Source organism: Paramormyrops kingsleyae, chromosome 25, assembly GCF_048594095.1.
Source record: "Paramormyrops kingsleyae isolate MSU_618 chromosome 25, PKINGS_0.4, whole genome shotgun sequence".
In the NCBI taxonomy this organism is placed as follows: Eukaryota; Metazoa; Chordata; class Actinopteri; order Osteoglossiformes; family Mormyridae; genus Paramormyrops; species Paramormyrops kingsleyae.
Window position 1 is genome coordinate 25409858 of NC_132821.1, and position 18698 is coordinate 25428555.

Below are 18698 nucleotides of genomic sequence, written 5' to 3' on the forward strand. Positions count from 1 at the left end.
CGTGTTTCCATGTTTCACGAGACACTGTTTAATTTCAGAAGGATTTGGTTCAATATGGTGTTTAAAAACTTATTTAAGGGAAATCCTACTTATGATGGTGGCTCAGGTTAGGGATCCGTGCCAACAATAGCAATAAGTCGCTGGTTCGCATCCCATGAATGCCAGGAGTGATCCTACTCTGTTGGGCCCTTAACCTGCAATTGCTTCATCCTGGGTATGATGTTAATCTACATCCAACCCTATAAGCAGGTTCTTCAACTTACAGGGAATAACTTGGGGGTTGGTGGCAAGACTGGCACTCCAGCCACTGGAATAAACTTGCACTGTTCCATTCGGACTAGCGTGGTGCTGAGGTATCACCCACTGCATGGCTGCACTCAGGTTCTCATCCCTGAGGTGGTTTGTCGTGTGGTGGGTGCAGTAATGCACTGTAATCGGTGCAGTAATGCACTGTAATCAGCACATGCTCCTTACCCCTCTCTCTCTACTTATGATATGGTCTAACCCTTAACTATTTTATTGTGTGACCAGGAGAGATCAGTCACCTTTTCTCAGTGTCTGTTAAGCCCCCTGCAATGTCATGCTCTTTCTACACTGCCCCCCGCCCCCCCAAGTGGCTGACCAACCTATCCTAATACCTTCTTAACTATTTAATTGATGCTGGATGTGATTATCTTGGGACTGATTAGCCTGATCTTGCATGTGGTGATAAGTAATCTGTTATTCTTGGGGGGGGGGGCACTTGGATATAAGCAGCAGGACCCTTCCTTTCCTTTCCTGGGGGGCTTGTCTTTGTACTTTGATGAAGTAACATGTCATCCAAGTGCAGATGGGTAACGGGCAGCTGTGGCCCACTGTACCATGTTTTTTCCATGTTTGCCAACTAAATATGAAACACAATTTGATTCAAGGAGTAATAGTGTAAGTCACATGACCGGGGAACCTCCCTGACATGATGCCTGTTTATTGCAGATTTGCTCACCTAAAAAAGGACATTGCTGCCTTGGAAAGGGTTCAACGCAGGGCTACAAGAATGATTCCTGGTCTTAGAGGAATGTCTTATGAGCAGAGGTTAGCTGAGCTCAATCTGTTCAGCCTCGATTTTAACAACTCTGAGCTATTAGTTGAGTTCTCCCCAAACAAGCTTGATGGGCTGAATGACCCGTTTGTAAATTTCTTATGTACTTATGCACACATTCACACAGTCTCCCAGAATCCTGTACTGATGGATGGATGTTTATGCATGATGGATGGATGGATGTTTATGCATGATGGATGGATGGACCACTGGGGTGTAAGGGTGGATAAGTGTACCTTTCCAGTTACGGAGCCACTTATTTTTGCTGCGTTTTAGACTCAATTTTGCAGCCTGACAGCAGCACTAACTGCCTGGCAGCTGGAATCTCTGTGGTGATTGGACAACTGCAGCTGGTAAGGATTATGTCATACTCGGATTGTCCATGGTGATTGGGTAGTTGCAGCTGGTAAGGATCATGTCATACCTGTGCACCTTTAACCTGCACTTAAATTTCAGCTAATTAAACTGAGTTGGTTCTCAGCTCCTCAGATCCGTTACCCTGCCTAGTCATAGTCATCCAGATCTCATATCCTGAAAGCGGGGGTCTGAGGTTCCCAATGTACGATTGTGTGGGTGTTTGTTTTCGCTACATCTTTGTTTGCCTCTATTTGTTTTATGACTTCTGGAACCATGGACTCCACACTCATAACTGAATATGAATGTGGCTGTTGGACAAATGGGATTGGTTCGAGAGCTTTCCCTTGCGCTGCCGCGTTTCTGTGGCCATACCTGTAGGGGGCAGCGGTCGCCCAAAATGCCCAAAGTTGTTCCCAGCAAGTAAGCCAGACCTGTTGAGGAATGCAGAACACTGCTCAAGTTGTGAATGGACTGTCTGTATTTATAATGAAAAGCAAGCTGGGGGGTGTCCTCCAGTATAGAGGTTGCTTGAATTCTGAGACTGATCTGGGCCATTGCAGAGGGTTCCTGCTTCCTCACTGATGATTGTGTGGGACCCACGTGACCCACAGAGCGGTAGCAGAGGTCAGATGGGGCTGAGGGCTCTGGTGGTCCCCCTCCCCCGGCTGAGCTGCTGTGGCTGTTTATGCAGTCGACGGAGCTCCTGAGAGTCACTTCCGATGCCAGAACCATTTCCGTATGATCTGCTGAAGGAGCTGTTTGAGCCAGCATTGTATTTTTCTTCATTTGCATTGCAGTTTATTACATGTGTCAGGCTCTTCCTGTCTGCGTCCTTGTGCCGTTATCTAAGGAGCGTGGGAGAACACAATAGCCGGATCTCCAGGAATAGTACGTCAATGACAGGAGAGAGTTAAAGAAACCTTCACCAGAGCTTCGCGAGTTTGTTACTGAACCTCTTGATTGGTGTCACCTGTGTGTGTGTGTGTGTGTGTGTTTGGGCCAGCCCTTGTTTGGATTTGTGATGAATGGCATTTGCAGAATTGTTTACCTGTCTCCATGGTGACAGTGCGAGGAATGCCAGTGAATGTCTTGATACGAGCTAGGTTGTACTCGTTATCAAATCCAGCCTGTTGTTGCTGAAATGGTTCCTCACTGGCAGAGCCGTCGCTTTCTTCCAGGTCCCACGGCTCACCTCGATCCCGTTGCCACGGCTTCCGTTGCCACGGTGTGTCCTTGCATGGCAGTGCTTGTATCTCTCCCCCCCCCCCCACCCCTTCATCGCTGGCTGCTTTTCTTTTTATCTGAAACCGCCTGTTGTTCCTCTCCTCATCCTCGTTGGCCCTCAGCTCCTCACTGGGGCGCCCAGACACAGGGTTCCACCCCGCCGAGCCCTGGGCAGAGTCTCCCATTGGCCAGTGGCCTCCACTGAGAGCGCTAAGTCCCACCCCCCCCCCACCCCTCCCCTCGGCTGCTGCCTGTGACAGTGTGCCGTCGTGACGGGGCCCATTCTGAGACCCTTCCGCTTAGCTGCCTGGGAATGGGACCGGGTGCTTGAGCAGACAGTCGCTAGCCGTGTGCGCTTGCTAACCGGGCGGGACACAGAACAGTGCAAGCCATGGACCTCAAGTAAGTGTGTGTGTTTTTTTTTTTTTTTAGCGGCTGTTGTCTGGAGCATCTGTGTGGGCTCCCCCTGGGGGCCTGGGGGGGTTGGTGCGTGTGTGGGGTCTGCCGGCAGGTAGCGGCAGTGGGGCCCCTCTTGCTTGCCCCCCCCCCGCCCCGTGGTCAGCCTGGTAACATGCTTGCTTGTGGCAGCTGGGCGCAGAGGCTTCACGTTCGAGGAAATCCGCCGGCCGATTTAAACGTGACATTGCAGATGCCCTGTGGGAGACGCTCCCGGCCCTTGCGTTTGCGTATATGACAGTGTAGATTCTGGCAGTGTTTAATCTGATGAGAGATTAGTCAGGGTTTCATTATGTGAAATGGAACCCCGAGGGAGAACGTTGACCCAGATGAAATTATAGTTCTGATTATGTTATTCATGTCGTGTTGGACATGGGGTGGAACAGCCTGCTTGGCATTTATTTTGCAGGATTGGTTTTACGAAGGACAAGTTAAAAAGGCAGAGCTTATTTCAGACTTCTTTTTTTCTCCCACAAACTGACAGGACAGCATGCTCACAGGAACATACCATACCAATGGGGTTTGTCTTTTTAGCTGAATTGTGACATTATAAATGAGTATGGTCAGGCAGGCTCGAAGTAGCTCTGCGGCCTGCTCATCCTTATTATGGCTGAGCACAGTGGAGGGGCATGTCCTATTATATAGCTTATGCAAATTTCCTGTCGCCTGATTGGTGCAGTGGACCATGTACCAACGCTGCTGAGACAACGCTGCTGTTTTCCCTGACCACACTCGTGCTATTTGCATTGTGTGTGTGTGTGTGTGTGTGTGTGTGTGTGTGTATTGGGGGGGGGGGGGGGGCGTTCTGCTTACATTTCTGCCTGCATCCATTCCTCATGTACCTCGCTAGGTTCGAGGTTCACCCCTGGCTTCTTTAAGAACAATCATATCTGTTGGTTTCTTTTATAATTAACATTTTTTTTATTTTCTCATTTGGAAAAACAAATGTGCCTTCAACCTAATTCAGGTTCTCTCTGAAAGAGATTTTTGGGCAACTTCAGCCTTATGGATTTAGACTCGTATTGGCAAACCGAATGGACAAGCTTAGTATCAGTGAGTAATTTTGCATATCATTTCATGGAACCTCTTGGGTTGGATACAGACAAATCCTCGTTAATTTACATGTTAGAAATGCATACATTTTATTAGCACCATGGATGTGACCATCAAACAGACCTTTGCGTGGAATTGCCCTTTTGCGATTAGGAATGTACGATGCAAAACTTGTATACACACCATTCGTCTGTTTGTTTGCATTTCAATGTGCTAAACAAACTATGGTTTCGGCCTTTAAAGAGCAGCCAAGCCTCTTTTGCACGTTTGCCATCTTGCAGAGTTGTTTGAGGTGCCTGACACACACATGCACGCCCACAAACCGGTCACGCCTCCTTTCCTGCCAATCAGAATGTTATCTCTGGGGACACCCAGTACCAGTTCCAGCTGCTGCATGTGCCACACCAAACCTCCCAGATATCTGGGGGCCTGTGATGTATGTCGTGTGAGGTCTTGGGGAGAGGAAATGTCATCAAAGGGCAGCGCGTCGTGTCAGCCGTCTCCATGGAGACGTGCACGTTAATTCCAGGAAGTTCTGTAATGTAACTCTGTGAATAACTGTCGCCGAAAATCTAACTACACAGAAGAAAAGTAGCCGTTCTGTCCTTTTTTAAAATTTATTTTAAAAAAAAATTATTATTTAAAGGTGTTAATGGTGTTCTCTTTATAGAAAGTCTTGTGATAATTATATATTTTTCTAAGAATTAAAAATTAATGTTGGTTCAAGGCTTAGGTCATGCATTTTGGATGTTTTCATTTCTAACGATGGCACCAGTGGATGTCGTGGTGTGTGGTCTGTTAAAGTAGCACAGCAGACGTCGTCTGGAGTTGTGTGATAAAGCCGGCAGCCTCGTCCTGAAACGTTAGCGATTCTGCTCCCTGTTCGGCGGCCCCCGCCAACCAGTGACCTTTTGTCCCCTCAGATCTCTGTTTCCCAGGGCAACTGCAGTGTGCTGGTCGGTAGCATGAGCCGCTGTGAATCTCTTCTGTGCTAAATGACGCGGCGTTTGTGATGCATGATACGTCTGCGAAGACCAGAGCTGGGTCCATATCTCTGATAGGGCTGCAGTTCTGGCTTATTGTTGTTGTTATAATATGTCTCTCAGATTTGTGATGGTTTGGGCAAGCTGGCCTGGACGTCACCCCTTGAGAGGAACACCGGTGAAAACGAAGTAGACCAATGTACCCCCCCCATGTGTAAATAGTCATTTCACTGCATATTTGCTTTGTTTGGCCACCTTAATGAAAACAAGTTTGCTGTTAACACTAACTGCAGAACTACTGGAGTAAAATGGCGAATATTCAACGTAAATAACCAAAGGATTTTATTAACCATTAATTGTTTTAGCTGTATAACTTCATTCTTTCTGGAGGATTTTACTTATTTGAAGACAAAACATTGGGGCGACTATTTATGTAGTTGCTGCAGACCAACATGATCATTCAGTCTTTCACTAATGGTTGCTCTGGCCCTCCGGTCCTGCGGCCTGACAGGAGTATCTGTGTTGGGGTTAGAAGGTCACCCCCACTGGGGATTCCCCTCTCCATATGTTCAGCCTCCTTTCCCATCTTACTGTCTGATGCGAGTCTGGTGTGAGGTAAAGCCGTTATATCGGGGTGAGGCCTGTATCTAACTCGTCCATCAGAGAGCCTCCCGGTGGAATCCTTAGTGAGGGGCAAACCATCTATGATGACCATCTCCTCATTCTGAGCCCCACTCCCTGCTGCACTTCACTTAAGTGTTCATGTGCCCTGCCCCTCCCCTCCCCAGGGGAGTAAGAAAGTGCAAGCCATGTAAGATGGGGGGATGTCCCATCTCTACTCCTAATTGTCCCTCATCGATTGATGCTGGGGGGTGGGCCTTTATGTACTGGCCAGGATTGGCTGGGGCCTGGGCAGGCCAATGGCTAGTATACCTTCTGCCTGGGCAAGCACTCAGTGAATGTAAGAGAACTGGTTCAGATTGGATCTTAAGTTGGTACGGATCTATGGATTATTTTACCTAACCCTGGTGCGGATCGGTGGTGGATTGGCTTGGTCTGGCTTGATTTTTTTGTTACCCTGTGTTCTGTTTCGTCCGCGTTGTAGGTGGGCTTTGAAAATGCAAATCTCACACAATGGCCTTAAAGGATGGAGGCCTTGTGCTTTGAGTGAATGATAAGCTTGTACAAAGGCTGGTCCCCATGTGCTGTGACTCGGTGTTCAGGGACAGCACCTACCTTAACACGACTCTAAAACAAAGCCTTTGTGAAGATCACGCTGGTGTGAAATAAGGCCTTTTATAAAGATCCAGGTGAGGCAGGATGTACTGCAGTGTGTTTCTGGCAACATTGTTTCTGGCAAGTCTGTGGTGCCTTTCTCTTTAATTTTATAAAATGTTCAGGACTGCTCAAATTTCAGACTTTAAGTCTTGTCTTGCAGTGTTTCAGCACAGCGAAGAATGGAATCGACTGTGAGTGTTTTTGCTTCTTTTTAGGGGGTGAGAGCCTGATATTTCTGCTGTTGTAGCTCCGGAAGGGGGTCTTAGAAGGTCCCTCAGGTTCCAGATGCGGGGTTTACGGTCTGCTGGAGTAGGAAAAGGCGCCAGGACCGAAGGGTCGTCACAAATTGCTCGCTGATGCTAACCGCTCAGGAGACCAAAGGGTCGTCACCAGTGGTGGAATGTAACAAAGTATTTGTACTTCGTTACTGTACTTAAGTACATTTTTACGTATCTGTACTTTACTTAAATAAAAATAATAATGCATACTTTTTATTTTACTCCATTACATTTTGCGGAAATTATCTGTACGTTCTACTCCACTACATTTCTACAATTTATGCCGTTAGTCGTTACATTTTATGAACACAATTTCCTCAAAATCTTGCATGAACAAATAGCCTATTGTGTTCTGCCGTTGTTTGCCATTTCCTACCAATCAGGTGGCTTAATTAGTTCCAATGATGGCAGAGCGCGCGTCAATTGGCAGCACGAGCTGGTAGACTGGCTTGATTTCAAGAAGACGAGACATTCAACATGGCGCCACCCCACCACTAGTGTTTGGTTACTGTTGTGTTTCCCTTTTACTGCTCTTAACAGATGTGTTGAATAGTTTTGCAAGTACATAAATGATTTAAAGATATATCATGTCCTGATTGGTTTATCTTAATGGTATATTAGTGGGTAATACCTAGTAGATAACTTGTCATCCACATAATTCTAAGTTAGGGTACACACAGTATTGCAGAGTGCATGCACAATAAGCACACAAAACCTTACAATACACATATACTGTATAGTTGCTTGTAATTATTACGAGCAATGACATTGGTAGGGGCGTAAGTCAGTATATCTACTATTCTTTTACAAAATGGCACACCCCAGACGTTGAGACAAACCATTGTGTGAGTACTTTTACTTAAAAAAATACTTTAAAGTAAATTTAAAAGTAAGTACTTAGTACTTTCACTTAAGTAAGATTGTTGATGTAGCACTTCTACTTTTACTTGAGTACCTATTTTGTGGGATACTTGTACTTTTACTTAAGTACTAAGCTTCAGTACTTCCTCCACCACTGGTCGTCACAAATGGCTCGCTAATGCTAACAGCTCAGGAGGCTTGTTGACAGACAGCCATGTTTTCCTACTAGCTTCCCTGTACTCTGTTTACGTTCTGAGGTGATGGCAGTCGGGGGGGGGGTTCATGTTTTCTCGCTGTCCAGGAGTTTCCCGTATGAGCTGTGGGCCGTATCGAGTTACATGTGTGATTTCCAGATGGGTCGATGTGGAACAGCTGACACAAGTGTTCTCAGTAGTGTTGTGATCTCGACGTGGCCTCTGACTTTTGTGGGAGAGTCCTGGGGGTGAGTAAACAAATTTTCTGTTCCTCTTTGGCCGGGGGGGTAATCATCCCCGAAAGCAGCCAACAGTGAGGTGTGGTCTCTCTGAAGGGGCAGTTTGTGGCCCTGTAGGATGGGACTGTGTTTGAAATGTGTAAAGCGATGATATCATCGCTTTAATTTGTGGGTTTGGTGCTGATGCTGAAAATCATGGAACCTTAATATCATCCAAGAAAGTCATAGTTCCTACCGAGCCTCTCTGTATTATCAGTTTTAGCCCCACTGGCCTTTTAACCTGGATGGAGTGACGCTTGCTGAATTGAATTTATAAGGCCTTAAATGTGAGGGGTGGTGATTGGGGGGTGGTTGTCATGTGCGACAGTCACATGATTGGTTTAACCTGCTTTCTATTGGTTACACTGTTGGGCTGCACCAAGTAGTCCAGTCTACGGTGGGTTGTTTTAGTTCATAAACATTGTCTCTCTAGCCTAGTATGGAAGACATGCAAATATGCTGTTAATGGTGGTTCTGCTGGGCAGCTATTTTAAGACCCTTTAGTGAACTATGAAGTAGAGTCCACTGTTCCCTTAAATTGATTTATAAATAACAATAATCACGTGATTTCTGAACCTGTGTCTTGGTTCTGCAGCTTATAGTTCTGGTCTTGAGGTCCATGCTTGGTTTTACTGTCATTTTATCTGTGCTCTGCCTGTGTGACAAACTGGGGATCGAGGGCTTACAGCTAAGCTCTTATATAATTAAATTATTTTAAATTTTTTTACGTGCTTATACTTACGGATTGATGTCCCTGGTATTGTATATGTGGTATAAAGGTTAAAATATGCTCTAATTTCTTGTCATAACAGCGCAAATGAACATAAATTAAGTGCATTTAAACCATTAAACTGCAAATATACCTAATGATATTAGGTATATTTGTTCTGTTTATTTCTGTAAAGCGCTTTGAGTGACCTCTCTGCAGGGAAATGTGCTACATCAATAACCTGGGTGTGGACTTCTGAGCCACAGCTGCCATTTTCTTGATAAAATGAGTGTTTCCTGTAAAGCTACATCCTTCCCGGTCCTGTCGGGCACCTTTTTAATTGGGTGGCTGCTGAGTCTTAAGTGTATTGTTGTGTTTTGGCCCAGATTACTCTGCAGGGAAAATGGGGGGGGGGGGGGATCCACGATGATGCTACAGGCCGACACGGAGCGTTTAGCTGCGAGTGTGGTGACGGGCGTGAGGCTGTGAGATGCAGTGTGGGAACTCGTGTGTGGGAGTGTGGCTGCGTGTTACGTAAAACGTGCGTGTGTTTGTATGTGTGTGAATTAGGGCACACGCTTCCGGCTGGGTCAAAACCAAAGATGTCCCCACAAACACAGTGATTTGTAAAAAAACAATAAAGGTTTGTGTAGATGTCCCATTATCAAACTTGTTTGTATCACACACTGTAATCTGCTGAGGCCAAAAACAAGGTCTTCAGCTGCTCACTGAGGTTTGGAAAGTCAAAATGTGGTCCTTGTTGTAGAAATCGCCATGCCTGATGCGGTCATGGTGGGTCTGTCCCTCCTACGATCACTCCCATGATGCTTTGCTCTTATTTCCATTTGTGGGTAGTGCTGTGTGTTCAGATGTTTATGTAGGATTTTGTGCAGAATCATCGCTCATTTTCAGTGTACGACCCCCATAATGGCCCTTCTGATGTGATGTTTTCATGTCCGCTTTTATGGACAGACTTTATCTATTTTTGGTTCAGTCAGACTGATGTACAGAGTGTGTGTGTGTGTGTGTGTGTGTGGGCGGAGTCCCAGATGAGTCACACAACATCCCACTGAGTACTGTGCCATTATCTCTGAGCTCTGTCAGGCCAAAAGTGCCTTTACTGGTTTTAGAGGATGATCTTCCCGCTGACCATCTTTCCCACACAGCGTTACCATTCAGATTACTGGTGTAACAGCCGGCTCCCCACCTTGCCCTTGCGTCCGTATCCCAGAATCCTTTGCTGAGTTTGGCTGTGGTGAAGTGACGGAAAGAGCGTCAGAATATGGGGCTGGGCGTCAATCAGGACGATTGCGTCCTCCAAGGATTCGTTTGCTTGGGAACCCAACATAGACACAGATGTTATCAGAGCCACACATACATTTATTCTGGAATCCTGGAATATTTAAATTATGCCCTTAATACTCAGGTTTGAGTATAGATAGTATAAAAACCCAGAGCTGCTTTTTTCTGGTCATTGAAATTAACCCCCCCCCCCCCCGGTTGTCATGGTAACGAGTCTTGGGATGGTCAGGACGGCTTGAGCTTACTGAGATGCCCCCACCCTCCCCCACAGTGTTGTCTGGCGTGAGGTTGTTCTTTTCTAGCATGTGGAGGGACACTTTACAAGGAGTGCTGGCATAACCCTGGGGTTACAGGTTTGATATGCTGTGCCTTGGAGTAAAGGTCTGGAGTAGTTACTATGTTGGGGGGGGGGGGGGGTTTGTTCAAGAAGGGTCCTGTTAATGAAAGAGGACAGCAGACGGATCGTTTGGCCCCTCTGGCTTGTTTTGCCTGTTTGATTTTACTCATCTCATAAGTATTGCAGCTTATTGAACGGGGTTTATGCTTCACTGGCAGAGGGAAAGCTGTGGGTGACCCCCCCCCCCCCTCCCCCGTCTTGGTTGCTATGGCGATGCGATCTTTTCTTTATTGAAGAGTCTTTCTGGTACAGCACATATTTCAGTAACGGGAAATTCTCCCAGAGGATTTAATTAGGGCCACAATCCTGTGCTTCTCCCTTTTAATGTGGGATCCAAAACAAATGGAAGAAATCAGTTCTTCACCTGGGACTCATCTGTCCTCGATTTTATTGTTTGAATACATCTTACATGGGGGGGGGGGGATCGCTAAAGTAAAAGCAGGGCAATGGGATGATATTCTGCAAATTTACTTTATGTGCCTCAATTATGCTGAGGTAATATATAATTAGTTGTACATGCAATGTTTTAAGTTAGAAAATTACTGTACAACGGTAACCAAAGTAGCTCCTTTCTGGTGATGTGGGTTGTATTTCATGCTGGCTTCGGCCAAACATTAAACATTCACTACCAGTCAAAAGTTTTTGCACACGCTGACATCTTCTACATTTGCATGTTGCCCATTTATCATTTACTAAATTCACTCAACATTCTTTGCTAACTTGTTTACAATATGTTCACAATTTGAGTACCTTTTATTAGCAAGGAAATGTCGTCTTTTCATTTCCAACTAACCTCCTGTAGCAGTTACAACAGCAGAGAAAATTCAAGTCATTCTTTCTACAAGGGACATCAAATACTGCCCTGTTTCTCGGTTACTCGTGCATCTAAAGATACAGGACAGCCTAGAATTTGACTACGCCATCATCACACAACCAGTTAATAGGATGTCAGACATGCACTGTTACATACTCTTTCCATGTTATAAAGGAAACTTGTTTTATTTGACTTATATTTTCATTTATTGTTCACTCAATTTTCAAACGCTTAACCAGAATTAAAAAAATCTGCAGTTTATGAAATAGATGGAAAAGTGGTAAAAACCTGTGGTGTGTAAAATCTTGACTGGTAGTGTGTGTGTTGGTAGTTTTATCTTCTACACGAGGCCCACTTCTAGAAGTTTCAGACCTCAGTGAAAAGTCCCCCTGATGTGGTGATGGTGGGTCTGTCCCACCCACTATCACTCCCATCCTGCTTTGCTATTATTTCCTGTCAAATGTAGTGCAGCAGGACAGTGCCATGATAACGACTCCTGTGTGTTTTTAGTTGTTTCTGAAGTATGTTGTGCAGGATCATCCCTCCAGCATTTCTGTACTATAATAGCTTTTGATGAAGATCTGGTTTCACGCTCTCCCCACTCCGACCTTTATGGTGTGACTCCAGCTTAAGACCCCTTCCTGGCCCTCACTGTCAGGCCGTCACGCCAGGCACAACTCTGGCGGAGCTTGACAGGTTGACAGGTTCTCCAGTTTCACCTTGCAAGATTTTCCACTGGCACTCTGGTTCCCGGCTCGGCCCTCTGGTTGAGTTGCCTTGCTAATCTAAAAAAAATAAAATAAATAAAATCCACTTAAAATTTTTTTACGTGAAACTGATGCATAAGTCAAGTAGGTGGAGGTTTCTGTTTTTGTGTTATAACCATCAACGGAAGAGTTGAATAATCTAGATTTCACAATTTTAAAATTTACTGGAATGTGTGGGAGGGGAATGGCTTAAAAATGCTAGCTGGAGTGTAAACAATGTGGCCTTATTTATGGCCAGGGATCTGGCGGTATCTTCTGGAAATCAGCATTGTTTGTGTTTAATAGCTGCTAGTTGACATGCGTGTTGCTGAATTGCAGGGTGGGGGACAGGAGGCAGACGGACCCCTATGTCATAGTCTTAGGATGGCAAGTGAAGGCTCCAGCATCCCAAGCCCTGTGGTCCGTCAGATCGACAAGCAGTTCCTGATCTGCAGCATATGCCTGGATCGCTACGACAACCCCAAAGTTCTCCCGTGTCTCCATACCTTCTGTGAGAGGTGAGGGCCGCACAGCACCTGGAGCAGGAAGGACTCGGGTGTGCTGAGTCAGGAGTCTGTGTGGTCACCGTCCTCACTGGCTGATGGTTTTTCTTTTTCTTTTTAAATCCTGATATGTGCACAGCAGGAACGGTGTAGCTAACTGTGTAACTTTGATGTTCTTCCAGGACACAGCTAGCTCCTGTCTGGTGTTTCGGTGAGAAATGAACTGGGTGGGGTGGGAGCTGGGAATGGGGGGGGTTCCAGAGCTGTGAACTTGTAGCGCTTTTCCACTGCCACCAAGAACCGTGCCGTACCGCAAACTGACAGTTTTCCATTGTATTATGCGAGTCATACCTGCGCTATCATGGCCCTGTTTACTGGCAGGGCCAAAAGCGTGACTAAACTGACCTGGTTGCGTCACCACCATCTGATTGGTTGAAATGCATGGAGATACCGGTGTTCTGCGCATGGATTATCTGAAGGAAAAAGGATATATTGTGTCTAGATATTATTCATTATTAGTAGTATTGCACATTGCAATGCATGAATGCATTCCCCATAACTTTGAACTTGAAAATTTCCAACCTCCCACTTTAAAAAAGTACCAGATGAATATAGTGGATTTGTAATGCAAATTTACGCAAGTGACTGCTAATTCCAATAGCATTCGATGCTATCATTACACGGCAATCCTCACAGACATGGTAGCAGAAAGTAGCACCCTTTTGCAGTGGAAAACCGAAGCAAGCTGGAACCGTGCTGTTACTAGGCTCTCTTCACGATACGGCTCTGTTCTCGGTGGCAGTGGAAAAGCGCCCTAGGTTGCCCATGGCAGTGTTTGCTCTGTGGTTCCTCTGTGTGAGGCGTCTCCAGTGCCGGTCAACCCTATAGGTGATATCGGCAGCCGCCTAGGGCATCATCTACTGGGAGGGTGCAGACTTGGCAAACCACTGGCCAAATGGGCTTTGTCTGGCACTGGGCATCTCTAGGTCTTTTGTGAAAGAGCGCTGTAGGCCAGAGCATTATAGAGTAACTGTTCTTAAAAAGTATCAGTAGTCTTGTTTAATGTCATAGTCTTTGAGTGGTTGATTTTTCTGGTATCTGTTGGACTGTTGTGATTTACTTCAAGATGGATCTTGAATTTTAAAACTTTGCATTTGTTTTTACTGCTTTAAGACATGTTTTATAGTCAGTTATTTTCGGTGAGTGTGAATGCTACAGGATTTAGTCTCCCTGAACCCTATTCCAGAGTAACACAGGCCTGGGGATGTGTCTCTGAGTGATGGACCGCACTGCTCCTCCCCTCGCTCCACCTCCAGGTGCCTCCAGAACTACATTCCCGCTCACAGCCTGACGTTGTCGTGCCCCGTGTGCCGCCAGACGTCAATCCTGCCCGAGAAGGGCGTGTCCGCCCTGCAGAGCAACTTCTTCATCACCAACTTGATGGATGTCCTGAGGAAGTCCCCTGACAGTGGCAGTGAGGACTGCGCGGTGCAGGAGACTGTCGCTGCCGTGGCGACGGGACAGCCCCTGTCCTGCCCCAACCACGGGAACAATGTAATACCCCTTCCCAGTCTTTAGGCATTTACACTGAAGTTCCGGAGCCTGGTCCCGGTTTACAAGTCCCTGGTCTCGATCTGGAACTTTTGTAGTTCCCGGACACTTTTCGCTTTCACACTGCACAGCAGGGACTGAGACCTTTATGCTAAATAAACATGAGGGACGACGGAAAAAGTTTGTAGGTTAAACTTCACACAGAATTTCATATGAAAATGCACTGCCTCGCCAAAACAGTGGAGGATAAATAAGCTGTTTTGTTAGTCATTGGGGGGGGATCGATTGCGATCAAAACGGGACACATCATTTTATTTATATTTTACTTGTATGCCCAACAACATGTTCATGATTGCTAGCAGATCGATCTTTTGTTTTCCACAGAATGAGTAACAATGTACCATTATCCCACTGATAAGTGCTGGCAAGTTTCACCGCCAAGTTTCACTGCCAGCACCAGCAATATTAGACAAAAGTATATTGGTTAGCGATTGAATTGTCCAATTCAGAAATATGGAGATGCAAGCAAAAAAGGTATTAATTGATTCGTTAAATGTATGTGGGGTACAAAATTAATTCCACCTACTCCAATTTCTGCTCCGCTAAATCTTTTTCCGGCACTTGGGCGGAACTTCCAGTTTGGCGCCAGTGCTTGTGTTCAACCAGTTAGCAAGCGGCCGCTATAAGCTCCTCCCCATTAGTTTGTGTTCGAACGAAAAGTACCTAGTCTGGAGTGAGTACTAAAGAAGGGTTGCAGAACTACCTCCAAGGAACTACAATCGGGCCGAGTTCCTGTGGTGTGAACACGGCGAAAGTTTCTGGTTCCAGGAAAAAGTTCTGTTGGTGTGAAAGTGCCTTTTTGAGTCCCAGCTGCCCCCATCCAGAACTGCGCAGCTTATCAGGTGCCTTGTGGGTAATACCCGCGTCTGTGCACAGCTGTTTGTTTTTTTTCTTTTTTTCTTCTATTTTTTTCATGAGCAACCATTGGATACAAGGTAGTGAGGGGCAGGACATTTACATGTATTTCTGCAGCTGCTTGTTGGATGGTGCCAGTGTAGAGGCCTGGATATGTTGACTTTTTTATTTTTATTTTTAAAGCATTGCCATATATTTTTAGCTGTTTTTTTTTGTTGTTTCCATGGCAACCAAGTCCCACTGCATCCACTTGAAATACTACCAGACCCATTAATGTATGTGTGTGTGTGTGTGTATCCAGATCTATGATCCTTTATGGCCATATTCCAGAGTAATTTTCTTGTGGCATTTTGTGTGCTTTTTGTTGACTATGAAAAGGGGTTTTGTGTCGTTCTCTTGAGTTTGAATATGTTGTGGCGCTCGCCAGGTGATGGAGTTCTACTGCCCGCCGTGCGAGACAGCCATGTGCGAGGAGTGCACCAGCGGGGAGCACGCCGAACACCCCACCGTCCCGCTGAAGGACGTGGTGGAGCAGCACAAGGCTTCGCTGCAGGACCAGCTGGACGCCGTCAAAAGCAGGTGTGGCCCCTCAACCCCACTCCAGATGTTTCTTGCCTTCCTGGTTGCTAAGCAATGATTAGTCAGGTTTTTGCATCAACATCCAGGGCAGGGAATCTCAAAAATCATATTTAAGAGGGGGGTGGGCACACTTTTCTAGACTTCAGTGTTCATTATACTGACAAGTATAATAATCGGTGCACAAGGTGAATCTTCTTTATACTATGTCAGTATGTACATATGTATTGTAGTATGTACAGTAAGACTTACAGGAGAAGCAGTGTGTGGCTCAGGGATTTGGGATGCTGTGCCTGAAATTGAAAGGTCGTTGGTTCGAATCCCAGACTCACCAGAGTGATGTCACCATTGGGCTCCCGGGACTGGTTGACCCTTGTATGTTGCTTTGGATAAAAGGGTCCGCTATATAATTTGTAATATAATGGAAGCAAAACCTAGAGACACATGGAAAAAATTGTTTTTAAAATATCCCATATGGAGCGCTTGTTTTAATTTCTAATAATCCGAAGTTCAAGTTGAGGTTTTCACCATTAAAGACCGCATGGGTTTGCGTAGCAGCAGAGCAGACTGAAGCGCGGTGCCTTGCGTTGAGCTTTGACATTCACCTCAGCGCTGTGGTATGCCGCTGGCTGCCGTTACTCCTGTGCCGGTGACAGGGAGGTGAAGGAGGAGTGGGATCCGCTGAGGCGGATGTCGCCTGACGGTGCCGCATTGACTCCCCGCTTTCAGCACTGACATCACTGATATAATTAGTCGAGCGGTTGTGACACAGCATCCGTCTGTAGGTGTTAAAAGGATCGGCGGTGTGGATTGCACTGCCTCCCTCAACCGCTAACACATAGGGCAGTGTGATAGTTTATGGCGACTTGTTTTTTTTGCTGTGACTCGGCCATGTAAATAAAGCCGATCGGATAACTCGTTCCCATATTTCCGGTGTCCTAACCTGCTGAGGTGCACAGCAGCCACCCCATCTCTCTCTCTCTCGCTCGCTCGCTCACACATGCAGTCCATGCCAGTGATGGGAACCAGTGTCCGTTGATTTGTACAGTGTGAAAGAACAGATGTACCAGCAAGCAAGTTAGGTTGAGGTTAACCACATACTCTCAGAGGTGGAGATTTCAGATCCAGAATGTACAAATCCAGACCATGATTTAGCTTCAACCAACCAGTGGAGTATTCTGTATCTGTGACTCTTTATGCGCAACTGGTTGGTTGAAGCTAAATCACGGTCTGGATTTGTACTTTCTGGACCTGAAATTTCCACCTCTGCATACTCTCTAACCGTCCCCCCCCAACAACCCACAGGCTGCCCGAGATCGACCTGGCCCTGCAGGTCATCTCCGAGATCCTGCAGCAGCTGACCAACCAGAAGTCCGCCATCGAAGAGGATATCCACTCCACCTTCGACGAACTACAGAAGACGCTCAATGTCCGGAAGAGCGTGCTGCTCATGGAGTTGGAGGTCACCTATGGGCTCAAGCAGAAGGTCAGGGGTGTGCGTGCGCGTGGTTGTGAGGCTTCGTTTAATTGCTGTTGAGACCTGGAGGCAAAACCAACCATTTGCACAGAGGTTTTTAGAACAACAAGAGCTGGGTCGTATCCCTGCACCGCCTCCTAATCAATGTCCCAGTTGGAGCTAGTCGCTCCATCTCTCTCCAGGCCTGGAACAAGGTGGGTAGACATATTGATCATGGATGTGAACAGTAGGGTTTCTTGTATACGTCATGCTGTAGGTCCTGCCGATTCTGTCATAATTGACTGTCTCTGATTTGCGTGCTGTAGGCAGAGGTGGATAATTCTTTATACTGAGCTAGTTGGTTAAAACAAAATCTTTTGTCTGGATTTGAACTTTCTGAAGCTGGGTTTTCCTCCTCTGGCTGTAGGTGCTGCAGGCCCAGTTGGACACCCTGCTGGAGGGCCAGGAGAGCATCAACAGCAGCTGCAACTTCACAGAGCAGGCGCTGAGCCAGGGCTCTGAGGCCGAGGTGTTGCTGGTCAAGAAGCAGATGAGCGAGCGTCTGGGCGAGCTGGCCAGCCTGCAGTTCCCCCTGCAGCCCGAGGAGAACGACCAGCTAGACTTCCTCATCGAGACCGAGGGCCTCAAGAAGTCCATCCACAACCTGGGCACCATAGTCACCACCAATGCTGTCGCCTTCGAGACGGTGGCCTCGGGGGAGGGGCTGCGGCAGTGCATTGTGGGTCACTCCACCTCCATCACCATAACCACCAAGGACAAGGACGGGGAGCTGTGCAAGACGGGCAACGCCATCTTGACGGCCGAGATCTGCACCCCCGACGGAAGCGTGGCGGACGGGGAGATCCTGGACAATAAGAACGGTACTTATGAGTACCTCTACACAGTACCCAGAGAGGGCAACTTCACCCTCTCCCTGCGTCTCTACGACCAGCACATCAAGGGCAGCCCCTTCAAGGTGAAGGTGACCAAGTCTGCCGACGTCTCACCTGTCGCCAATAGCAACAAGAAGCGGCTCAAGTCTCCTGGAAGCAGCCACGTCAAGCAGAGGGCTATCAGACGGCCAGACAGCATGTACAGCACCAGCAAGAGGAAGGAGAATCCTATCGAGGACGACCTGATATTCCGAATCGGTGAGTCTCGGAGGTGCCGCTTCACACGGAATACAATGGATAGGTTGTGCCAACTGATGCTGATGGGGGGGGGAGTCCTTTACAACTGGCTTGAGAAATACTGGTCTACCAACTCATCCAATACCAAAAATGTTCAGTGTTGTCTCAGTCGTTGAGAAAATGCACCTAAAATCTTTTATTTATAATATTAGTCAATTTTAACATTACTTGGAATGTATTTCAATAGTCCTTTAAATGACTGAACTTCTTTCTGTATTTCTGTTATCCTACATCTCCTAACCATCGTTAAACAAAGATCACCCCTCTGTCGTCCCTATAAGGAGGACAAACCCCTGTTACTGAAGGTTCATGTTTAATTATTGTACTGTTGACCTCGCACTCCAGGGCTGGGTGGCCAGTGCTCACCTTGACTCTGTCCATGTGAGGTTTCCTGGTTCTTCCTTCGTTTCATGTTGGTTTCTTCCTTGTTTTCTGGATTTCTTTCACTGCATCAAAGACACCTAGGTTAAGCAGTGTTGTAACTTCTGGACCTGAAATG

At 46.6% G+C, this 18698-nt stretch overlaps 1 protein-coding gene across 7 annotated transcripts in view; it reads left to right on the top strand.

Annotated features, from left to right (window-relative positions):
• The window catches only part of trim2a (tripartite motif containing 2a), a 34144-nt gene that overhangs the window by 9010 nt on the left and 6436 nt on the right, over positions 1–18698 (top strand). For 3 of the 7 annotated variants that reach the window (XM_023799270.2, XM_023799268.2, XM_023799269.2), the window contains 5 exons: positions 12348–12526; positions 13828–14065; positions 15405–15556; positions 16859–17039; positions 17437–18160. In XM_023799270.2, coding sequence (XP_023655038.1) covers positions 12393–12526; positions 13828–14065; positions 15405–15556; positions 16859–17039; positions 17437–18160 — 1429 coding nt within the window. In that variant the 5' untranslated portion in view covers positions 12348–12392. Of the gene's footprint in view, positions 1–2926; positions 3062–4690; positions 4711–7866; positions 8011–12347; positions 12527–12693; positions 12723–13827; positions 14066–15404; positions 15557–16858; positions 17040–17436; positions 18161–18698 lie in introns of those variants that run through there. The other 4 variants (XM_023799267.2, XM_072707803.1, XM_023799272.2 and 1 more) reach the window with 4 other exon arrangements.